We start from the raw sequence: 26,197 nt of genomic DNA, 5'->3' as shown, positions 1-26,197 counted from the left end.
TCTGTGCAGTCATAAAGGGTGAATAATAAAGCATTGAAGCAAAATGACTCCATCTGTAATTGTAGAACACCAAATGAGTTTCATGACCCTGGTGCTGCTGAAAATCTATTGAACTTCCACTGTGTAATCGCAAACCAACAGGATAATCAATGAGAAAGTGTTTTGTGTGAAAAAAATAATGGGAATGGTAATGTAGCTCTCTGTATGACCATAAGGAATACCACAGCTTTATGCAATATAAAATCCATATATTAGCTACAGTATTGTATCTGGTACCTCAGTTAAATCACAAAAGTTACTATGGTTTACAGAAACCAGGACAACTGTAATATTACTACAGTATTTCCTATAGTGTATAAAAAAAGAACAATTATTTAATTTAGAGCTGTTAACAGTTTATACTCGTGAGTTGCAAAGCCTTCCACCGAACACCAGTAAGTTCGCATTGGCTTCCTTTCTCTGGCTTGTTTAGAACTTACTTTAAAGTTTGAAATGACAAAGGACAAGAGCAGATTGTTGAGCTGTTTTAAAACATATTAGCATTCATTCTGTCTAATTTATGTGTGACGCATTAGCCCGGTCACGGATTTTTGGTCACGCACACACAAAAACAAACCTACACATTAACTAAGCCGTATAATTACTTACCGTTCTTTCCGTATCATTCACCAGCCATTCCAAAACCAAATTTTCTTCTAATAGTAAGCCATCAAGGGTGCACATTTGGTGGCTTTTAATATCTTGTTGTTGTGAAACAAGCATTCGTCGCGGGTTCCGGATTCAAACATTGCTGGCGTTGATAACGTTAAGCTGTCCTGCGTGAGCCACGTGACTACAACGTCAGTGTGACATCACAGAAAAATTCGAGGATTAGTTGTTTTAATAATTGTTTTCCTGCGATGGATTGGCGACCTGTCCAGGGTGTACCCCGCCTTCGCCCGATTGCCGGCCGGGATTGGCTCCGGCCCTCCCCCGTGACCCCGCAAGGGACTAAACGGTAGAAAATGAATGAATGAATGAATGAATAATTGTTTTCTTTATTGAAGTGGTTTTGTAACTGCTATTTAGGGCAAACCTGTTTTTTAATTTAAATAAATTGTTCCCAGTAGGAAAAAGCTCATAAATGATGAAAAATAATAAATGTTTATGTGAGCTGTGTATGTAGCGGAGCTTCAGTTGTTAAAAGGGGACCGAGGTTCTAACCTGAGTCGGTTTGCACTGGGTTGCATAGAAGATCACAGCTAACGTGCTGAAAACTGTAGTAAGTTGTTTACTGCGCATTGTGTTTTCTTCCACTCATTGTTGTTCCAGGGTTTTTTTTATTTTTTTTATTTCTTTGTAAATGTTTAAACAGTTTTTTTTCTATAATGTGCCACAGAAACATTACTTAAGTGTTACTGTACAGTCTAAAATAGATCTAGATATTATAATATACAGTATAGAAGTTATACTAAATATACAATACTACTTCACTATGGTTTACTTAAGTATGTTATAATTGCCTAGTACTGTTTTGTAGTTTTTTTTGTGTGTGTTTGTTTTTTTACTTCTTTAAATACATGTTACACCAAGTATAATTACAGCGCAATGACAAAATAGGGCCTGAGTTGATTGTTTTATTGAAAAGACAGAGGACAGAACTGATGTTAGCATAAGTGGCACAAGGAAAGAATATCACCATTGTGGGGACAATTTACAACTGGCTGGAGCAACAACATGTCTCGTCCAGGGAAAAAGGATTTGAAGAAGAGGTGTAGTTCCCTGTGGTTCAGTCTTGTTACCAGGAGCAGGACGGCAGTGATGTATAGTAGGAGGACATAGGGAGGGTGGATGAATCCTTAGGCTTAAGCAGGGATCCCCGTGGAGAGGAGGGATCCAGTGTGACAGATTTGGCATCGGCTACAGACCTGTTGGGTCAGATTGTAAAATCTTAACCCCTGCTTTTGTCGTTTTCTCTGAAATGAATATCTTTCTTTATTGGCCTTTATTTAATGTAGTAACATATTATTAATGGTTTCATTTTACCCTGCTGAAGACAAAAGATTATAGTCAAAATCTTTTGTTAATTTTGTTTAAAAAATGTAGTGTAACCTGTGGTGTTTTTAGTAAAACCTCTGTTGTTTGTCCACACCTTAGACTACGAATCATAGGAACCTTCTATTAACACATTTATCGGACCTTTGTAATCATGATAGCAATCATATGCTTCATATACCCATCCACTGGCAAGTGTACTGGACCTTCTGTCACAATTCAACACTTCCTGTTTAGAGATTTTATTTTGATACACTTCCACCAGGCACCATCAGTCAGCCAGCTTATAAAACAGCACTCTGCCTTCATTCAAGCTCATCAACTGAGTATCACCCTGTTCTGACATCAGTTGTATAGTCATATGGGTATGAATCAGATATACAGTATGTAGGGCCACATTTAGAAGTGGCCCAGATCTGACCTGAAAAAAAAAAAAAATCCAATTTAGTTTGTGCACACATCCATGAAAAGATCAGATCGGAGTCACTTGCAGGGGAAAAAGGTAGGATTTGAGCCACTTCGGCAGGTAACGTGAATCTAGCTTTAAACTAATACAGCCTTTTCAAGAGACAAACTAAATCAAATTCAGGTGCAAAAATTAACACTACTGTGTAAATAGGGAACTTGTAATTGTGTGAAATATTTCTCTACAGACGGTGGTGTGCAGGAATTTGTGAATAGCATACCCACATCTGAATGTTGATCTCAGATTCACTCTTTTTTTCCTGATGATAACGTCGAGGAGGAAGGATACAGTTTGTTCCCCAGCAAGATATTTCACATGCACACAGCAAAACTGTGCCTGTGAGTGTTCAGATTTCAGGCTTTTTTGTTGTAATAAGTGCCTCTGGTTGCAAACTGGTGGGGTTTCCCCAGTAGTTAGTTGTTTTCATTTGCCGTGTCATTCTAATAATAATTACTGTTGGAATTTTAGTATTTAAATTGTGAGTTCACTAAATAACCAAACATACTGTATTGTATTGATTGTATTCTTTTCTCCCAGTCCAGTGTCTAGTCAGGCAAATCATTCTGTTTCTATCATAATCCGGTGGAGAAGAATTCTATTTGCAGTGCTCACAGCACTAGTAAACTTAAAAGCAGTCAGAGACAAAGGCAAAATTGTTGAAAATTGGCCTGTTTTGTTGTCATTGTGGTGTTTTATCACTCTTCAAAATGACCCCTGTTTGATTGAAAGTGAACCTAATTGGGTTTATTCTTGTCATGTCTCTCAGAGCATTTTTACTAACTGTGGCTACTAGAAATTTAAACACGTTCGAGATAGTTCAACCTATATGCTGTTATGACTTTTATTCACAAACAAGGCAAACATAGAAAACTGCCAGCACATTTACACAGCGAAATGCATGTCTGAGTATGGTTCAGTGTAGCATAACCAGTTTTATTGTGAAATATACAAAAGCATAATCCTAAATTGCTCAGATCAGCAAGAGTGCTGGCCTACATTTCATCAAAGATTTTGCCAAGTTTGAGAAATCCAGTCGTCGTGTTAGGAGAACATCACTTCTCTAACTCTGTACTGTTCTAAGTCTGTGTCTGTGCAGGCTGAAATAGATATTTCCCACCTCCTTCCTCTACAAGCTGATTTAGGATTGTCTTTAAATGGATTAGCTTTTCTGTGTGTAAAAGGACAGGAAATGTACTCCTCTTTTTCAGAGGGCGGCTACAGATACAGTGGAAACTCTATGCCAGTTGTCTGCCCTGCTTCAACTTCGTGCTCTGAGCAGCTAATGAAGAAGCTAAGTTTTACCTTAAAATAGGTCTGTGCTTTGATGTGAAGGGTTTTATTATCATAAAATGCTGAGGACATGTGAAATGAATCCAGTGGGAAATATTAGGGCATTATTTAATGCTAGTTAGGGTTCTGGTGCGACAGGAGAGGTGTTGCACAGAGATGAAAGCACATAGCTTCAGATGTGCAGACAAGAATAAGATGAAAAATAACATTCCTTAAGCAGCATAGTAAATCATGGGAAAATATGAAGTGAAAAGTTACAGAGGTCCAGCTCATCGTTCCAGGAGGCCGTAGCAGCATATTTCCTTTGCTGTTGCATTTCTTTTCAAGTTTGACAGGTATCATTGACAAGGCATCACCACATTTTTATATCAGAAACTGCCAAGATTTTAAAATATTTCATACTCACTTAGCAAAGGATGTTTTTGTCTTGCCTAAAAATTGCAAGTTAGTATACAAGTACAGTAGTTTCTATATCCTGAATACAGAAAAACCCCATAAACATTCAGTAAATCTTACATTTATTATATTAAACCGATTTAGATGTAGGCACCAAAAAGGCTGTTCCTGTGACATTTTCCCTGGGGTACCTTGCTCGTCATATCTTTACATCTAGTGGTATTTAAATATTGTTGAACTTTTATTAAAGGGCATGATGTTTATAATTAAAATGCATCTTAGCTCATCATATGCCCAGCTTTAGTGTGAGGCAATGACTCATAGTGTGACTGATGCATAAACTCATGCTTCTCTGGAGCTCAGTCTACCCAGCTTGAAATGAGACCAGATCATCTTTATTTAAATCCTCTGGTATCTGGGGTGTGTTCACCATCTTCACCGAGACACCATGCTCTACCACTGAAGGGATGAATGTGTGCTTCCTGCTATAAAAAGTACCTAATATTGGGATAATACCGTATAATAACTGGGTAATAATTGGGTAAAATTGTGGTAAATATAGTGAATTGCCCTGTAACTCAATAAGATCAGGGTGTAATTTTTGTACTAAGGCATTAATAGGCAATAATTTCCCTATGTAATAAATGGTAATGAGCAATTTATGCAATTTAGTCTTCCATAAGTTATCTCCTGCACCTGTTAAACTCAACATTCATGCCTTCAGCATTAGTTTTACAGTGATAAAAGTGGCTGATTTACCACTCAAAATTTAAAACCATTTTTAAAACAATGTCTGATTTTGTAGATTCTATCAGCTAACTAACACTATTTCTGTGTGTTGGTTGAACACTAAGACTCCTGCTTAGCTTTTCAATTAAGCGGCAAAGTGTGTCTCAACCTTTGAGTAGTAGTGTATTTAAATTCATGTAGACAACATTTAAATATAGGCGTGGCATTTGTTTTTGAATTGCAAGATAGCCATCTGGTTGTAGTATAGTTCAAAAAAGATCAGGAGAGAGCGTCTAATATTAACCTAAACACTGGTATGGTAGGCTCCAGGACCAGCTGCCATGGTTGCTGCATTAGTCCTCAGTGTGGCCTTTTCAAAAATAGCCATTAACATCATAAATCACATACCCTTTACAGTAACACAAATTTACTATTGCAGATATTAAGCAACTGTTAGCTGCTAACAGTGCACAGCCTATAGATTAAAAAAAAGCCATTCTATGAGATTTGGCTGTTGTGTTTTTGCTTTCAAAAAGGTAATAGAATAGATACAACCCTCAAAACCCCAAATGCAACACGTTATAATCTTTTTTCAATAATAATTGGGTAATATTAGTGCAAAATGTGCTCAATTACCATTTAAAAATGGGGGTTAAAGGTGGACTGATAGTCTGAAGTAATTTTTACAGGCCTTTGTTGGGAATAGAGAAAGACAGTGGAACAATACTTCCAGGTCTTTGGAAGTTCATGAAAATATTAAATAGACTGAGAACCCATTCATTAAGTTTACAAATGTATTTTCTGTAATCTGATATGACATCTGCCGCATCAAAAAAATTGTATTACTATTTTTATGCTTATTTCTTTAGTGATTTTGTCAAAGGACCTTGTGGGGCTCTGGTCAAAATCCATTTGAAGCCATTAGACACTATGCTTAGTTAGTGGCATCACTGTAGACAAAAAAACAAATAAACCACTTCTACTCACATAGCATTTACATGAAAGGTATTTAGCTCTTGTTCCTATCCAAGCATATTTTGATGAGGGCAGCAGTAAAATTAGCTCAGGCTCAGGCTGACAGTGCCCTGATAATAGATCTAAGCAAACACTGCTGTAATGTTAGACTGCATCTCTGCCAGTAAGGTTCCACAAAAACAAATTAGAGGATGAACAACTAGGTAGCGAGGAGGATCGGATTCAGACTGGGGTGTATTTTCAGGAAGATATGGCAGAAAGGGATGTGATACAAGAGGAAGCAGGAGATTTGAGGCATTTCTTCAGGAGAGGAGTTTAAAGTTTACAAAAGGTGGGAGACGGTCGTGCTGTACTGAAGGAGAGCGTTCCATTGCTGTGGAGTTCGGGACATTGGATGGAGTGAGGACCTGACTTTTAATAAGACAAAAAGGACTAAAAGTGGATGAGTGATGATTTGTTTGTACCACAGTGTGAAATTTTTGTCTAAATTATGTGGATCAAGTGTCAGAACCTTTGTAAGCCTAATTGCTATTATACAACTTTTTGACAGCATGAAGGTGGAATGCAGCCTGCCATCCAGGACAATGCCATCATCTTGGGCTAAACTGCAGTGCGATTGTTTGCTGCTGTGCTTTCTGCTTCAACAGCAGCCTGGAAAACAGATTGTATTGTGTGAGTCACCATGCAAATTAGATGGTGGGTTTGATCATTCAAGTGGAGTGCACTATTTGGAATATCCAACTGTATAAAATATTCGGAATGGAATAACAACACAGCCCCCCATAGAAATGGATGACATTCTATTTTGACCGTAATGTCCTATTTCTTGTAATTAGTATGGAAAAGGGCAGCAGATAGTTAGTGGTTCACTGCAGAGCTGTCACGCAAGCAAAAAGCTCTGCAGCTTTGTTTCATTGTCAGAAAGGAAAGTTGACACTGAAAAATGGAGGGAGAATATTTTTGGGTTGAAGTAGCTCACAAGCTGTAATTGCCTATGTTTCTAAAAGTGCTGGCACAAGTGTTCCTGTGTTTTATTATACCATTTTCAGCTTGAACAAAAACCCCAATTCATGTGTTTAGTTGGGTTTAGAGGAATAGCGGCTGATTATCTTTTGTTATCAGTTAATCAATGGATTTTTATTCAGACTAGCACTGCTGCTGTAGGGTGGCATTCATATTGATCCACAGAGATGAATTCTAATAACTTTGGTCACCTCCATCTACTATAGCCAAAAATTAATAACACAGACATTCCACCTCTTCTAGAGGCTCTGGGAGTCTTCCACATGCTGATAGCACCTCCCCAATGCCCGCAATTTATATACAATATCCCAGAAATTGATTTTTTGTAGAGCGAGCAAGAGTGGGAGGCAGAACAGCGAGCCTCCCGATTCATCTCGCTTAGTGCTAAGTGAAACTATCACTATTCTTTGTGGGTGGGTTTTACATTGTGGGCTCATTTAGGTCAAAGCACTGCTGTGCCTCATAGAGCCAATAACATCTAGTCTTGTTTTGATTGTAGGTTAATTAGTTTTATTAACTTTTTTTTCTATTAAATTCCTGAAAATGGTGCAACAAAAAATGCCCACAGCTTGTTTAATTTCACCAACAGTGGGAAAACTTCAGCATAAGATCCTCATAGTTGAGAAGCTTGAACAAGTTGATCTTTGGTATTCTGCTTTTTAAATAATACAAATTGATTCAAACTATATAGTGGGAGAATGTCTGTCAGGTGTGTCCATATGTTTCAACTCTTAAAGACACATCAACTAGCCACCAAGGTTAATCATGTGACTTCTGTCTTCCTTGTTGTATTTGCTACAATATATATTTTTCTACTTTAAAGTTACAGTATGTCACTAATCTTCTTTTAAAAATTGCACATGAACAGGAATATCAGTCAGTAATCTGAAGTTTCAAGTAACCCCTTTCTCCTGAGGAATGGAAGTTAAAGTCCACATGAGCTTTTAATTTGGTATTACTCAAAGATATCTACTCAGACTACAGTCAAGGACAAGCTTTTTAACGCTGGGAGGTGCGTAGACCTATATGTTCTTTAGAACTGCTCAGCTGATATTTTAAATACTGCACATTTTCACCCTTGTCCTAATGACTCTTAACAACAACAGTAAACATCAGTTTTAGTCAACTTGACAGTTATTTAAATGTCCACAGAATGCGTCATATCACTGTGTTCCTTTCTTATTTTGTCATATCTGATGTTTATTTATTCTTGATGATGCTCATCTGCACCAAATACTGTATATGTATGGCAGCAGCTTTTTTGATTGAAATAATACATTTAATTTTAAAACGGGAAGGATGTCAGCTGTGCAATTTGCTCCTCATATAACAGCATGATAATTTTAATCATATTCATACTGAAACACCGGGAGTCCTGGACTAATGTTAAGTTCAGCATATTTAAAGGATTTCTGAGCATCCTCCACAGGCTCTGGTAGTGACGTTTCCTTTGATGACCCCATACAAATGGGAGCATGTAAACAGAAGAGCATATTCGTTGCTTCTGTGGAGTTATTGAATTGCTTTGAGATACCATTTTAATTCTTCTGATGCTAATCAGCACCATTTGTACAGCCGAATTAATTTCCAAGCTTTAATTTTCATATCATTAGTTTGAAATGGTTTGTAACTCAAAAGTTCTTATCCTTTTTGATGTGTTAATGTTAATTTATATTAAAAAAAGACTAAATGAATTAGACTGGTAATAAATCATATGGGTAATTAGGACTGTCAAATAATAGAGAAGAGAATGCAAATAAGAATATAAATCAGTAGGTTAAAATAAATGACTATAGCACATAACCAACCATGTTAATGCTTGATTACACACTGATTAGATATGCATAGAGGAAAATATGGAAAAGACTAATTACACGATTAAATGTGTGAGGAGCAATTGTAAAAAGCCGCAATGTGAAAAAGGAAAACTGTGTTGGCTTCTTTGTCTCTTGCTCCATGCTGTGTACTGTTCATAGAGACATAAGGAATCTGAGCACATAATGTTGAACAATACAAAAACGTACACCTATATATGTTGCTGCAAACCTGTTACAGAAAGTGTCATATGTGGATACATTAAATATATTTATCAAAATTTGCTTTTGGTCTCTACGAAGCAATCATTACCCATCACTCTTTGTTGAATGGAGATATTGCAACTTGGAAAAGTTTGCAGAGATTCTCCTACCAGGGTGCTGAGCCTCCCAGAGGTCTTCATTATGTTAGGACTTAGTGCCGCTGGCTTTCAGTCATCAAGTACTCAGGTTGCACCTCCTGGGCACTTGGTTATTACCAGTTTCCACGATGGGTACTTCCTCCTCACAGTCAGGGATGCAGGAGGCTGCCGAGATGGTGAAGGGCCTCTACCTGACGTCCAGTACAGTACTTGCTCTAAACAGCCTGGAAGTGATGCTATCATAGCCTGCTGCGCCGACTTTGTGGAGATCCCCTAACTGCTCTCAAGGATAAGTGACAGAGATACATGCAGTAAAAAAAAGGTAGAAAAGACTCCAGAAAAGGCTAAATAACAGTATATTGACTAATTAAAAAAGATAACAGTGGAAAAGAATAAAGTTTCATAGCTCTACACAGAAAATAATAACAAATTTCATTAAGTTTAGGAAATGATTCCAGTAAAATTACATTTTTCATGAATGAATGCCTTTATTTATCATTGCACAAATCTTTAGTGCTCAATCTACATAAAAACACAGATATAATAGTCGCATAAAGTCCAGGATAAGTAATAAGTACTAACACATAATAACTAAAAAATATAACTGTATAAAAGCCAATCTATAAAACCTGATATATTGCAAAGCAAAAAATAGATAAAAGTTAAACATTTAAATTTTAATTAGATAAAAGTAAATAAACTCATCAGATAAATAACCCTTGTATTATTGCATTGTCCCATTACTATATTATTCATGGCTCAGGTCAGGCTCTGACAGGACATGACATTTATGCTCCCTGGAATAATGAGAAACTGTGTTCTACTGTATAAACATTCCACAAAAGGTCCAACATCAAGCTAGAGAGGGCATCAGGAGCAAGGCATGTATAGTGTATAATCTACAACATCTGTGCTGCCTTTGGCACCGCTGTGTTTCATGTCTTCAAAGTTAACTAGATAACAGACAGGTCCTCTACTTGTTCTTTACTTGTTGTCTGTAGTTTAAATGTTAAGGTCCACATCAACTTTGAACATCCTACAGGATCAATGCGACCTTCTTTTCGTGTCTCAAATCCTACTTTTACAGTATATGGTGTGCTGTCACTCCATCCATCCATTATCTATACCGCTTATCATGAAGAGGGTTGTGGGGGGGCCGGAGCCAATCCCAGCTGACATTAGGCTAGAGGCGGGGTACAGCCTGGACAGGTCGCTAGTCTATCACAGGGCTGACACTTAGAGACAGGCAACCAGACAATTTAGAGTCGCCAATCAATCTAACCTGCATGTCTTTGAACTGTGGGAGGAGACCGGAGTACCCAGCGAGAACCCACGCAGGAAAACATGCATACTCCACACCGAAAGGCAGCTGGGACTCGAACCTGGAACTTTTTTGTTGTGAGGCAGCAGTGCTAACCACTGCATCACCACACCAACCTTGTGTTATCAACATTTATCCCATTTAACTTTCTTTTGTATTTTTAATCATTTTAAAAAGTCTTTAAAACTTTTGTGTTGCATTTTATGAATTGTTTTAATTAATGTTTGAATAAAATTCATATTTACATTTCCCCACTTCAACAACTAATGTCAACCCCGTCAGATATATAACAATAAAAAAAACATTTGTGACTTTTAATTTCTGAGGCCACAACTGATCATTTTCACCAAGTAGAGCAGACTCGGTGTTACGCCATATTGGTAGCTGAATCACAGTTTTCTCTTTTTGTCCTGTATTTGTCTTGTTTAAAACCAGGTGTGGCAGTGTGGCGGCAGTGTTGAGGTCCTCCCATGTGCTCACATCGCCCACATCGAGCGTGCTCATAAACCCTACACTGAGGATCTAATCTCTCATGTGCGGCGAAATGCCCTCCGAGTTGCAGACGTTTGGATGGATGAATTTAGAAGCCATGTCTACATGGCCTGGAATATTCCCCTGGAGGTGAGTGATCATGCTCAGCGTGTTTTGGGGTTTTTTTTAAGATGTGCAAGTTACAATTAGTTAGAAATACGTGACTATGCAGTATTAATGTCTAATCTGAATATTGAACAAAGCAAGCAAATATTTTATTAAATTTTCAATAGTTCAAGTACCAGTTACCACTCAGTCAGTACAGCTTTTGTTTTATCACTTTGAAGGGCTCATATCACAAGTGTTAATTTGCATACACCATTTTTCATTTATGATATTGGCATGTGGCCTTTACTAGATGAGTCACAGAAGATATGCAAACAGGAAAAGGACACTGAAGTTATATTGCTAATGTCCTAACCACAAGCCCATGAAGATTCCCACAGCATTTTCCATTTTTATTTTCCCTCTGTATAAATATAAGAGTATTCCAAGCTGTGCTAGAGGACCGTTTTACTGCTCTAAACAATGTCTTCTGGAGCAGGAAATATTCAGTAACAACGTTTGGAAATGTGGGGACATAAAATCTGTTTATTACAGTACAAATCAATACAAATCTACTCCTTTTATGAAAGTAGGGTTATTTTTGTTTATTTAGCAGTTAAAATCAAACACCACATGCTGTAGCTTGTGTAACTGAAGAGGAAAATATACCCTTAGAATTGCAAAAGTGTTTTTTCTAAACAGAAAACCAAAACAAAGTCTTCACTCACGATCACTTCATGATGAAATTCTTTCTTTTCCTCAGCTTTGCAGGTAGGTAAGGTGCACTGTGTGCCAAATTGTATGTCTTTATAAAATTTGTGAAAGTGCACGATTCCCTTCTTTTGGATGCCATATATCAGCTTTAAACTGCAGGTGTAATTGGTGGATAACATAAATGTTGAGACTTTATACTGTATGTGTGCAGCAAAGGAAGCAAACACCTCTGACTTAGTGTCACAAGTGAGCCTATTACAGTATATTGTAGGTGTCACTCTATCAATAACATGTCACAATATTGATTATTTGTCCACCTACTAATAGAAACAACAGGGCAACAAAAAGAGCTTTAGTCAGTTTGTCAAAGTTTGATTTATTGTTTGGTTTTTAGTCTTAGTATGCCTCCTGTGCACAGGATTTATTGTTGCAGCCTTTTGTGTCTGTCAGATGTGAAAAATGATGCAGAATCCAACAAATCTGAGGACAGATTATGTCAGACGATACCATGGTAAACTTACAGGACCAACAGGCAGCTTCATTCTGCAGCCACCTAATCGAAATGTTACAGGGTTGAATGTCACCTGATATCAAATGCACTCCTGCCATCGCATATGTTTAGTTGAATCACACCCCTGACACCTCCAGAAGGTTTAGATTAAATGATTTCTTGTCACTTACAGACTGGCCTGAATGAAATACGTGCTAGAGAATAAATAAATATTTAATAAGATTCGGTAAAATGGCCTAAACTGAGACAATAGCAATTAGAAAATTCAATGCAAAGAATGACAATACAATTCTAAAAGTTTAAAGAAACTAACTGGATTACAGCTGTGACTTGGGAGCGAAATAATAATAGAAGAAATAAAAACAAATAGTAATGTGCTTTTTGGCAGAAATTACATTTTGTCTTGGCAGAAGATGCATCTTTTTATTTTATTTTGAAGCAGATTCAGTAAATTAAAATAAATAATAGCATCCTGTCTCCTTATGTTAAATGTAGGATTCCTCAAAGATTAAATCAAATGTTTGCTCACTGAAGCTTTTTAAATTTTCCTGTATAATGTGCTTGAATATGCAAACCCTTGTTATGAATAGATGAACGTCTGCAGGCAATACGTTCAGTCAATAATGAGGCATTTAATAGAATCTGTACTAATAAAGCATGACTTGTTCTTTGTATTTTTATTTTTTTTATTCATTTCAATAAACAAAACAAGAATTTATACAAGGCTCGTGGAATATATCCTCAGACATCCTGCATTCCTACCTGTATACACACACCTGCCCGACAGGTCATTGTCAGCTACTTTGTAGCCTACTTTACTGCTGTCTTCCTTTGGTATAGTGTCCATTTGTCCCATTTTGCAGTGAAGAAGTATTCAGATCCTTATCTTTAGTAAATGTATCAATAATTCATTAAGTATTAACACACTGAATTAAGTAATACTGCGTTTACATTCTTACTTAAAGCAGCAAGCTGCAACCTTTAGTAATCAAACTAGCAAGAGCATGAGAATCAAAATCAATCCATTCAACTCCACCCTGCCCTCCGTCTCCCTGTGCCACGTTTCACCCAGCCATTCAGGTATTAAATTATAATGAACTAGTATGCTACAAAAATTCCCACTCTAGTAGAAATAATGACAAATTAGCAATTGGAAGCTCCTGTTCTTACTCATCTAAAGGTGGTGCTGATATAAACCAGTCTTCATGATATAAACCAGTCTTCATGTGTTTCTTTTCACGTTTCTTCATTGCTGTGTATCCTCTCTGAGCTAATGCTGGAACCAGGAGCTTTCTAGCCTGTGAGTCAGCAATGGCAACATCTGAACCCTCGGTGCGCAGGGAGCAGTATACCCAAAGCTCTTTCACATGATTGACAGACATGAGCTCCCAACCCCTGACGCTGGACTTCTGACTGGTTCAAAGTGCCAGAACCTTTAGAAGGGATTATTTTTGCACTACAGCTGCACTGCTCAATGAGTCCGGGTCACAGTAGCCTTTGACAGCACCTCTCCAGTAAGATTAAGATTCTGGAGCATATTTCTACTAAAAAAAATATTCCATTAATGTTACATACTGTAGCTTTAAGATGTAGCAGTTTAGTACAGTGGTTTCTATCCTAAAGGCTAGGTCTCTCCAGAAGAGTCACAGAATAAGTCTGAGTGGTCATGAGATGATTAATTAAACACACTCTCATTCTCTCTCTCTCTCTGTCCTTCAAACAGGTATTTAGATAAAGCCATGGGGAAGTTTAGAAAATGTCTTATTTGTGGAACTGATGAGAAGCCCCCCTTTTCTGGGGAGCCTCTCATTTAATTTTAACAATGTATTATATTTTATAACTTTATCATGTATGATCTTAATATGAAAATGTCTGTCTCTGAAATGTGAAGTAAACATCTAAAATCTGTCTAAATGGATATGCTGTACTCAAGTAATGGACAAACACCACAAAATTGCAATTTAGTTTAGTACTGGAGAAAATGTACTTTCCATTACTAGTCACATGAGACTGGCCTTGACTGGTTATGTGATGTGGAAGCTGCAATAGTATAGTGTGTATATATATATAATCTATAGAGGCTACTCAAATACACAGTAAATAGCTGCACAATGCACCTCAGTCGCTCGTTATCTGAGTCACGTCTTCTCGAACCACTGTTAATCAGCTTTATGCTTTGTGTGCATCTGTGTGTGTGTGTGTGTGTGTGTGTGTGTTTCTGTTTGAATCCAGGACTCAGGGATTGATATTGGTGATATCTCTGAGAGGAAGGCTCTGAGGAAGAGGCTGCAGTGTAAAACTTTCCGATGGTACCTGGTCAACATCTACCCTGAGATGAGGATGTATAGTGACACCATCTCATATGGAGTAGTAAGCCACTGCCTCATCTTCATCTCAAATTCAATTCAGTGTCTGCAAAAGACAAAACAAGGCTAAATCATGCCTGAACAAATCATTTTAATCCCTTGTGTTGGGATCTGGATGGCTGCAGTCAGGAACACAAGTAGCTCACAAACACAAGGTTTTCTGCAGCAACTTTGACTCTTTCCTTCTTAAAATGCCACTGAATAAGAATTTTCTGTTATTTCTCTTATAACTGCAGTGGACCTGCATACATAGTTACATGAATATATACATTAATAGACACTCCCTTTAAAAATAGATACAGCATATTCCACTAGAGGGCTTTCCAATGGGATGTTATTAGTCAAAGAAGCCTGAAAAACTGACAGCCCAAAGGGCCATGCTGCTAGTGTTTCTATTTGCCCATTTATAGTTCTCAAACAGGTTTATTTCCATGGTTCTCCCACCTTGCATCATCACCGTGATGCACCTTAATACACAGTGACACACAGACCACAGTATGAATGATTTTTTTTTTCTTTGCACAAGATGACAAATCATATGGATGGATATAGCAAGCAAAGAAGTCGGCCTTATTATTGATACGAAGAACCATATATACGTATACTAGTTCTGACTCAGTAAAAAGGCAGAACTCGGACTCAGGCTTAACCAGGTAAAGGTATTTTGACTACAGAAATGATGAGTGGTCAGAACCGGTCTCGTCAGCTGATCTCAGGGCAGTGGGGAGTGCTGGGTTGACTGGTCTACTAGAGCTACAACCTGAGATTGTAGGAGAGGCGCAGCTGGCTGAAGAAAAGCAGAGGATGAGAATGAGTAACAGTGATGCTAAGATTATGGCAATACTGATAGTTATACTGAGGGCCTGAGTAGCAGAATTTACTGGCTCAAGTCAGGTGAACACCATAGGCATGAAACACAGTCCAGAGGAGGTGTAGGAGCTGGCACAGGAGATCACTGGTCCGGCGTGCAGTAGATGGTGAGGATCAGGCTTGCAGCAGATGGTAGAGCAGGTAGCAGGATGGTGTGAGGAAGGCTGACAGTTGGATAGCCATTCTTGTTCAACACAGTTGTAAAAACAAACAAATGAAAGGCAGGTCAAACAACTAAATTGATATATATGTTAAATATAGGGTGGCATTTGAATATCAACTACATTAGGTATTTACAGCCATATTAGTAGTTTTCTAGGGCTGTACTTGGGCTCAATTGTGTTTTGACCTAAATGTTTCTACTATAAAAACCTAACAAGCAATATACCCTGTACTTCCCTTAATCATCACCAAGCATAGCATTTGGGGTTGAAACAGACCATCCTGCTTTGTGTTTCCACTGTATTTTATCTCTGTCGGTCTCTGTTCAGAGGAGGGAGGGGCTGCTCCTCTTCAACATGTGCAGCTAGCTGTGTGTTTACACACGGTGCTTGTAATGCTAATGCTTGAGGTGGGAAGATGTGGACATTTAACCAATCAAACCAGCAACTGCTCTGGCATTGTGCATCCTCTGCCCCCTTGCGTTCATGGTACTTGATTTTAGTACTGCCAAAATTTAGCTCCCAGAACACATCTCCAGGTCGAGGCCAAGTGTAGTGGAAACAAACACAGAGCCCATAATGAGTGTTACTCTGTGTGACACGTTTCAGTGGGTTCCTATAATGGAAAAACCCCATTCAAGGTCAGTATGCTAACATTCTTGAAATGACATTGGCAACATGTGGATGTCTAAGCAGGTATAATGCTTAGACATCTTAGTTTAGTGAAGTAAAATGCAAACATTTGCTAATTAGGCATGCTACTAACATTTGCTGGCAGTTTCTTGGTTTACATTTGTTAAAAAAAATCATCTTGACCTTTAATTTATTCAGTTCTTCCTGCTCTGATCTAAAAATATGGATAAGGGAGGTGTAGGTGGAGCCTACAGCTCTGTATTCAGCATGGCCACATTGAAGCAATCCAATCAAATCAGAGGAATAAGATGTAAATCTCTCTTGTACCGTTAATTAACCTCACATATCAGGAATAGGTGACATTACAGAATAAGGTGAAGATGGTGTAATTGCACTTTCACTAAGCTAATATTGTCCCCATGGGTGTCACTTAGTGTTGCATATTTACAGTTTTTTCACATACAGTAGAAATGTTTAGACCATGTGCTGCCTGTGGATTTACTGATTAGAAATAGATATCTCCTGAGCCAAGGGGAGTTGAGTCATTTCTAGCTGTGTTATTCTGATCTTACATCTGTACCTAATTCATTCAACCCACCATCCTTGGAGCTCCCTGTGGTGCAGTTATCTCGCAATCAAGCAGCCTCAAAGTTGGAGTCAAGGTGATCAAGTGTTATACTTCAGGTTTACATTTGTATAAAGCAAAAATGGATTTTAAAGGATGCACAGCGTGATTCATATTTGTTTCAACTAAATATTCTTAATATTCCTGTGTTTTCTATTTATCTGAATACCAGACAAGTATTACAGATACAGTTCTATGAATTCTAGGTGACTGTCAAATGATATGTCTACATTAAAATGTATGAAAACAGCTGAAAAGTTAGTTCTGAATATAGCCCAGTGATCAGCAGGCCCATGTGTTGTGTTTACTGTCACTGCATAGAGGTAACTTGATCATAAATTCCATTTTTCTACCAGCATTTGTCAGGATTGCTAAGGTTGCTAATGCTACCAGCTTCTATGTGAGAGGAACAAAGTGGCATTACATTGTTCTACTATTTGTACTTGGTATGGAGTAAATACATGTCATAGCGCTTGGACTCTTAGCTCTTGCGGCAGTAATTCTAGCTTTAGTCGTAATGGATTTCAATTGAAAATTGCCATTTTCTTCTCAAAGTTCTTTTCAAAATTAGAAACAACTTCCATATTACTGATTGTCCCTCCAGATAGATCATATACTGTATTTTGTTACTGTCTTTTTATTTATGCACAGGTTTGTTATTATGTGTGTTTTTCTTTGTCTGTCAGCTGAAAAACTCTCTGAAGAATGATCTGTGTCTGGACCAGGGCCCCGACAATGACAACGTGCCAATCCTGTATCTCTGTCACGGGATGACACCTCAGGTTAGAGCACTCCTGAGCCCTCTCTCTGCACCATATAGCTGCCTTAAATATATCACCTCTATATTTTATTTCAATCTTGGGTGTTTCTTTCTCAATAAAACCAGTTTCATCTTGAAGAAAAATAACTTGCCTTTCCTCTGCTTTCAGATTGGATCAAACTCAGTACCTTTACCTCATAAAACAGGATCAGATTTGTTATTTTGACCTTTACAGAAAACATCCTCAATGATTTTAAATACATATTAAACTTGCCTTCATTTTTCATACACTTCCATTTGGGGGTGACATGTCCTAAGTGAATCCAGCTTTGAGGAAAATGCCACATTATTGACAAAACACAATATGAAATCCTGTTTTTGATTGTACCCATACATTTGTGTCTGTGTATAGCTTTCTTCGGTTTATTATCAAAAGGTCTGCATTGATATTATCACATACACATTTAAAGGTTAAAGAGTAATTCTGTAATAAGAAATCTGATTCAGACACAAAGCCTGATAGACCTCAGGTTTATTTGGTTATTATGTGTGTTTTTCTTCAATCAGTGTCTCCTCTGTGTGCATTTTTGAGCTAGGTGTTCAGGATATATCTCGCCCCAAACATCAGAGAGTTTAAATGTCTTCAAATGTTAGCACAGCTTGATTATCATTTACTTTCTCCATCCTACTCCAGCTCCTATCGATTCCTCCATCCCATTATGTCTCAGCAGATTGTTTTCACAGATTGTTTAACCTTGCTGTGACAGTTGTAAACTTGTCCTATAAAGTGAGGCTTGATCTTACATTATGCCTCTCAGTTCCAATTAATCTATTGGACGTTTCATACTCTTTACACCAGTATTGATACTTACATCACAGTGAAAATTAAAACTGAGTCAGGTGAAATCTTTAGTGAGAAATCTTTATAGTCTTGTGGAATCTTATAAACACTTTTTTTTTACTTAAAAACACCCATAAGTGAAATTGTGTAGCTTGTTCTCAGACCCAAAACATCTTGATAATTTTAACTTACCGGCCACTTTGAAACACTTTGAGCTTCATAAATACAGATGTCAAGGCAGAAGTGTTGCACTGAATTGCATACAATAGTACAGTTATACCTATTAAAGTGGTCGGAGAGTGTAACTCTGTTAGGTGCTTTCTCATAAATCCAGCCATATCATATAAAGGATTGGATTAGCACCAGAATTCCTAAAGAGATTAGGGGTCTCCATGCAAGACAAATCTAGCCTGCTCTATTTTTATGTTTTAGTGTTACATCATCAAGAGAAAGTAGTCCATGATTTCCTCTATAGTACAGATCCATTGACTGTTGCAAATGTTCGCTGTAGTCGGTCAAATGTTCTGTCTACCTTTCATTAATGGTGCTTTGGGGGAGCTAGACAATGCATTTGAGGCACTGCTATAAATGCAGTACATCAGCATGCTAAAAGAAAACTGCACAGGTGCACATAAAAGGAAAAGCATTACAATCCAACTGACTGACTTTACAAAAGCATGTTGTCAGCAAATATACCATGAAACACTTCAGCTCAAGCAGTAATGAAATGTACTGACTTAAGCTCAGCAACAATAGAAACCTCAGCCACATATGGCCTGGCATCCTGCATTGCTCCAGAAAAGAGCAACACTGAAGGAAAAAATAAATAAAATCACACTAGTCAGGCTGTTAAATGTCAGGTGTGAAAGAGAAGGGAGGCTGTTTAGGCGTTATCAGACAAGTAAAATTAGAGGAAGAAAAGAATAAGAGTAAAAGTATGTAGGGAAGCACAATAAGCAAAAACAATAAGCAAACATGGCTGTTATTTTTTTTTTAAGTTAATAGAAAATTCTGAAAGCTGGGGTGCTTTGACAGCTAGTGAGGGTTCTGACACAGAAACAATCTTGACCCCAGTCCCACTTACAAAATGCATAGATTTCTACAGACAGAGCCCCTCTATAATATTCTGCTCTCTGCTCAGGATTGCTTCAATATAAATCCAATTTCCCTGCCTTCTTGTTGTGTTTCTTTATCATTTAGAGTGTATAAACTCATTGAATTTGGATTTTGTTAATGTATTTGTTTTACTTAAGTAAAAGTACCAGTAAAAAGATATAAAAATACTCTATTTAAAGTTATTCAGTGAGAATTCTACTTAGGTAAAAGCACATTATAATTAGCAAAATGTACTGTATATAACACTTAAAAAGTAAACATCGTTCATCAGAAAACAAGTCCCTCTGAACGATGAATTATTATATATAACATTATTAGACTGTCAGTGTTAACTAATGTAACTATTTAATTGCATATAGTTTAGAACTGAGACAATTAGTTGATTAATTGTTGGAGTAATTTTTAAAGTGGAAATGCTAAAAATGAGAGTTTTTTGTTTTAGGTAATTGAAAACTGAACATTTTTTGACATTTTATATACCAAACAGCTAATTGATTAATTGAGAAAATTATGGACAAATTCATTAAAGATGAAATGTCTTAGATAGGAAGTTCCACAAATTGCTGATTTCATATCAGTAACTTGTGCATCACACCAAAGTAAAGCCAGTGTTACACCAGCAGACTCACAGATCTGTCTGTCACGCTTATATCACTAAGCCTTTTTTCTGAATACAGAACATGCTTCCCTTGATTTATTCTTGCAAATCATTTTCAGTTTCTGTGAGATAAATATGAGCAAGAAAACTGTCCTTCAAAAAAGCAGTTAGGACAGACTCCATTGGAGAGGGCACATATTTGGGGATTTCTCCCATTGCATGAATTAATAAGGAGATTCTTTTGTGCACCTTACCTTTCGTGATGCTCCATTCAGTCAGGATAGCTGTATAAATATGTATTTCTAGTGTATGTAAATCAACCTCAGAGATGTCTCTTTCATAGTCAAAGACATCCCAGTAGCAGGCCTTGTTTGCTGCATAGTTTATGGTCACGTACAGCTCTGGAAGGTCATTCCTCTAAATGTCATCCCCAGCTGTCTAAATATACCACATATATAAAAACAGATGGGTGACAAATTAAAGGAAACCCCTGAATAAATGAGTGGTCTTTTGGTCACTAAATGGTTTGAGTATGAAAATGATGTGAATCATATGCTGTGGCCTTCGCAGTCACCAGATCTCAACCCAGTTCAATACTTATGGGAGATTTTGGGCCGGCGTTTTAGACAGCGCTCTTCGCCACCGTCATCAAAACACCAAATGAGGCAATATGTTTTGGAAGAATGGTGTTCATCCCTCCTCTACAGTTCTTGTAGAGATTTAGAGAATCAACGCCAACGTGCACTGAAGCTGTTCTGGTGGCATGTGGCAGCCCAGCACCTTACTAAGACACTTTATGTTGGTTTTTCCTTTCATTTGTCACCCATCACAGTTTATTCATAGCAGAATGTGGTGTTTCTTGCAGAATGTGTACTACACCAGTACACAGAAGCTCCACATAGGGCTCCTCAGTCCCACCGTTGATGATGACGACAACAAGTGCCTGGTGGATGTCAATAGCAGACCTCGTCTCATCGAGTGCAGCTATGCTACAGCCAAACGCATGAAGCTCCACTGGCTCTTCACTCAGGTGATGGCACATGACACAGCCCCACACATGGTCAGAAAACACAAGGTTAACATTCAGTCTGCTGTTTATACTAAGCCTCGGTCATGAATGTGACAGGAAAGCCAACTGTGGTGGAAGCTTTTAATCGTGCAAGTGGTTTAATTTACTGTTTGACCTGAGTTCCCCTTAATGCTGCAACTCATTTAGACATGGCGAGTCACAAAAACTAAGTAATTGTCTTTCTTCATTAGAGACTCTGCGCTTGTATTCTGTTTTAACAGAACAAGTAGTCACCTCACAAAATGCCCCATGACGGTGGGTGAATGGGATTTACAGCATGCTTTAATTTGATCACATCGTTGTTTTCTATGCCATCAGTGCACTGCTAGTTATAGATTAATTATAGATTTTTGCTCCTCCTCAAATAAGTATAAAACCCTCAATGTTAGATCCCTGTTATAATGATTACAATGCTCTTTTGACTGTATCACTTGTGAACAGGCTGCTACAGGTCTACGTCGTCAGTGTAATGAGCACTAGGTGTGAAAAGATTTTATGATGCTTGAACTCGTATGTCACATATCCTCACACTGAACTTATTTTAGTTAACTTTGCATAATTTAGTAAGAGAGATGGGGCCATATCAGCAAGGCTACAGCATATCTTGTCCCTGAAATATGGCATCAATTATTGACAGAGTTTTGGCTGCACATGTGCAAAGTGTCAAGCTCGAACAGAAATAGATTGCCTTGGTGCTGCCATAGCAACTTTGGGGAACACAGAACTCTACAAATGAGAAAGAGAGAAAGAGAGACTATTTTTTTTAAATTAATTCAAACATTGCACAATTCTGCACAAAAGCTGACTATCTGAAGATGTCCTTAATTTTGTTACGGTGAAATGTGCCAATTGTTTAATTTCCCTCACCCAGTATGAAGACTCGTAGCTATTCACAAAAAATGGTTATGATCATTTTTGATTGGTGAAAGTAATGAAGTGTGTGCTTGTATGTAAAGATTAATCATGTTCACATACAGTGCTGATTAGAAAAACAAACACGTATTAAGTGGATGGGACTAGTTGGGTTTGCTTGTGTGATTTGTGGGCAAAGCCTTTTTGTATTTTTCTATAACGAGTTGCCTGTTGTTCTGGATATATCACAGTAAATTAAATGTAAACCCAGTGAAACTACAGCATCCTATATCGATAGCAACTGTCCCACATGCTATATAGATGACTCCTGGAGGCTGTTTCAAGAAGCAGAATCAAGATGAGTAAAACCCAGAGTGGCTTATTTTATCAGTTAATCTTCAAGATTTCAAAAGACTTTGGGTTTTATTTTGGTTCCAGGCCTTTAAATCATCACCCAGATTTTTGATTTGTTCTGCTTATTGATGGCAATTTCCAGCAGTTTGAGAAGCAATCAGAGCTTCGCAGGCAGGATTAAAAATAGGGATGTAAACTGTCTGTGCAAGAAACAGAAAAAAAGCTACATTAATGGGTTTCAATGAGGCTATAGAGGTAGGTCAATGTATAAAATTAACTGTTAACAAATCAGCAAAGAAAGGATCCTAATGTTTGGCTAAATTAATAAAGTCTAGCCAAATGGTAATTCAATCTAATTATTAGACCAGGACATCGTGATAACTCAGTAAAGCCATTCTTGGAGCAGGCTCCTCCTTATCAGGGGTTTTTAAAAGCTGACACTCTGGGTCACTCCTCTGACAAACTCTCGTGCCCACACTGCTGTTGATCCAGCTGTTGACTATGTCGATAAATGGGCCAAATCGGTGGGACAAACAACAATAATTAACTTCCTGTTGTTTTGTGAACATCTGCAGGTTCTGTCACCTCACTCGGTCTTTCAACTCTCTGACACCGTCCTGTGGTGGCACGCCTCACAGTTTGAAAACCTGTGCTCGAAATGAAGTAACCATTTGGTGTAGTCACAATTAAAAAAATAAGCGCTGCTCTTTAACATTGCTCTTAACATTTTTTGTTGCCGATTTTTTTTACCTGAAAATTAAAAGTAAATCTTTTACTTTAATGAAGACAACAAAATACTGAGGGCAAAGCACCCTGACACCAATCAGCCAAGGTTGCACCGGCAGCCATCTCTGAATGGGGCTTAAATACAATAGGTGTTTCAACATGCACTTGTTTGCAGTGTATTACATCTGATCCAGCCTTGTAGTGAAGGTTCATTTTTGACTTTGCAAACAACAGGTTAAGAAAAGAATGTCTGTCTGATTTGTTGTTTCTGAAGCTATCAACCACATCTTGTGGCCTCCCTCACAGATGGATTTGCTCAGTTGTCATGGAGACGGTGTAGTTGTTATCATATCATAAAATACTGTAGTCTAATATTATCATCTTTGCAGTTCACTCTACCCTGAATAGAGGTTCAGTACACAAAGGATGTGACACAGATCTGGCTTTACAGTTACAGTTATTATTGCTGATACCCTTTAGTTTAATGTCTTGATTGCACCACACTCTGCACTTACTATGGGTGGGCTCAGGGCATCCCTACATAATGACCTATAAATGCCCACTCCCAGAAGTTATGACCAATCTGTTATCTAGAATAAATATCTCTTGGACCTCACAGACAGATCAGTCTTGAAAATACAAAGAATCGTTTAGCTCACAGTCAGTGCAGCCTGTCCAGTTTGTCTTTTTCTCTCCCACATCTGTCTGCATTCCTCTTACAGTGCTGGAAAGAGCTCTCTCCTCACAGCCCTCTCCACACTGTATTGAACGTTGAAGGCCACCTCTTCAGTCACTTGCCCTTTGTCAGCCTTGACACCATAATGAGAAAATCCTGCCTCGTTTCATCAGGACATGCTGGAATATTTTTTGCTGAGCTGATTTGCTCACTCTGTTCAAACTCTGGCAAAAGCTGTCTTATTAAAGTTTATAAATCGCTGGACCTCACTTTTTTTTCTGCACCAAAGATTTTGCTCTTCCTTCAGGCTCTGCATTTCCCATAAATCAAAGACTTCATTTCTTTTAAATATTTTAAACCATATTGTAATGGCCCATGCCCTTGTGTCAACTTCAACTTCTCTTCCATTTCTCTCCCATCTTTCTGTTTGTGTCTTTACTCTTCTTTTGATTTTGTGGTGTTTAGTCTATTCCCTCAAAATCTTGGGCTTGCTCAGAAGAAAGCTAATGACTCACTGGCAATTGTATTGTTGTTTTTGCCTTGAGACCATGTTGATGCTATCTGGTGGGCGCAATGAGGATGCCAGTGTGAATCAGCCAAAACGCCCAGAGCTTAAGGCGCTTCGGCAGCTCACATCCATATCCATTCACAGCAGTGTGGGGTTATACAGGAGGAAAGTTACACTGTGCGCACAAATTGTTCTTCTGGAGTCCTGCACGATTTAAACAGCCTGTCTTTATCTTTTCAGGGAGGATCCGTTCAGAACAGGAAATCAAAGCGATGCCTAGAGCTTGTAGTGAGCACTGAAAATGAGTTTGGCTATCAACTGGCTCTGCAGAAATGCACTGGACAGAAATGGTTCATCACAACCGTGCTGTTTAGCAGCTCTTTATGATCGACTGCTGAAAGGAACACTGCAGTAAATAGCACAGCCGACTGGATAGTTGTATCTTTTGTGCGGACGTGTGTATGTGCACATGTCTGTGTGAGCGGGTAAGAAGCAGGAGAACGGTGTGTGGTTGAGCATGTTCATTATGAGCACCACAATGTCCTCTGATGAGTGGTCAACAAAACATCGTAAATGTTAAACATTTTATTTTGCCTACAGGATGAGCCATAGTTGGCGGATATTTTGCAGATCTGACCATGTAATATATTCAGTATATTTTGTGGTAAATATGGTACAGTCAGATTTTTGTTGACTTTAAAGATGTAATGGGTCCAATATGTTTTTGTACTTTGTTCATAGTTGCTACTGTGTAGCAAACCTTCTGAACCTGTCCCTGCTGTAACTGTTTTATTTTAGTGTCTCAGGTTTGTAGGTTTATTATCTGATCCAGCTGTATAGATGTGGGAAAATGTTGGAATAAATCTGAAAATGATAGATTATTTTCTACATGTAAATATATCAAATATTTGTATTATACAACAGTAAAATAACCCATGTAAACTTTTGAATGGAAGTGCTTTTTTATTTGTTTGTTAAAGGCACAAAGGGGTCGCCCTGTGACTGATATGACTGGAACTGGCCATCAATCCAAAAAAGATTTTTTTTAAACTAAAATTTCTGACACGTACGGCGGCCCTGGGGGTTAAAAACACAAAACAAACAAAACACAACAAATTAAGAAAATCTTCCATAGTTTCCACAACCAAAAAGAGAAGCAAATACAGAAATGCTGAACGTTGCAACTGAACAAGCTGATAAAAGACATTTTCGAGGGAGAATAAAAACTTGTGGCATATGAGTTATTGGTGTGGTTTGTGATTCATCGACTTACTTGTGACTTGGCTTGATACAGCTTGATGTTACCCTGTACACCTTAATATACACTATAAATATTTACTGTTTAATAATATGTGAATCATGCATTCTAACACTTTCAATATTGTGTGTTCACTTTCCAAAAAAACTGGGTTGTACTCAGTTTAAAGGATGTCCATCTCAGATGAACACTGAAACAAGTTTTGCCTAGCTCAGTCATTCCTCCTGTTTATACTGGTCATTACTTCCTAGTGTGAATCCAATGAAAGTCATAGGGAGCAAAATCCATGAGCACGTTACTGCTGTTTTAAGACAGACTTACACAGATGTTGAACATATCTTTTAAGTTCATTTCTGTATTTGATTATGTTCTTTACAGAGGGTTGTGTTTTTCCGTTCTGCTGCACTGCAGTGCATTTCATTATGCTGCATGTGTCATGTCATTTGCTAGTGCTTTGGCTAACTCTCCGCACCAATATATATTTGGCCTTTTATTGAACAATGCTTACACATACAGACTAATGACCTGTATGTGCATACTCACAGCATTTAGGAAGTATGGAAGTGACGTTGT

At 37.9% G+C, this 26,197-nt stretch overlaps 1 protein-coding gene across 2 annotated transcripts in view; it reads left to right on the top strand.

The window, feature by feature from the left end:
- The window catches only part of galnt18b (UDP-N-acetyl-alpha-D-galactosamine:polypeptide N-acetylgalactosaminyltransferase 18b), a 69,171-nt gene extending 43,584 nt beyond the window's left edge, over nt 1-25,587 (top strand). Inside the window, exons 7-11 of one of the 2 annotated variants that reach the window (XM_020607557.1) lie at nt 10,846-11,031; nt 14,444-14,581; nt 17,553-17,648; nt 21,047-21,211; nt 24,607-25,587. In XM_020607557.1, the coding sequence (XP_020463213.1) occupies nt 10,846-11,031; nt 14,444-14,581; nt 17,553-17,648; nt 21,047-21,211; nt 24,607-24,753 (732 nt within the window). In that variant the 3' untranslated portion in view covers nt 24,754-25,587. The remainder of the gene's footprint in view (nt 1-10,845; nt 11,032-14,443; nt 14,582-17,552; nt 17,649-21,046; nt 21,212-24,606) is intronic. The other variant, XM_020607565.1, reaches the window with a different exon arrangement.
- The last annotated feature ends 610 nt before the right edge of the window (nt 25,588-26,197 follow it).

The sequence above is a fragment of the Monopterus albus genome, unplaced genomic scaffold (genome assembly GCF_001952655.1).
Source record: "Monopterus albus unplaced genomic scaffold, M_albus_1.0 scaffold4.1, whole genome shotgun sequence".
In the NCBI taxonomy this organism is placed as follows: Eukaryota; Metazoa; Chordata; class Actinopteri; order Synbranchiformes; family Synbranchidae; genus Monopterus; species Monopterus albus.
The sequence above is the reverse complement of the archived record's forward strand: the minus strand, read 5'-3'. Positions and strand labels throughout refer to the sequence as shown.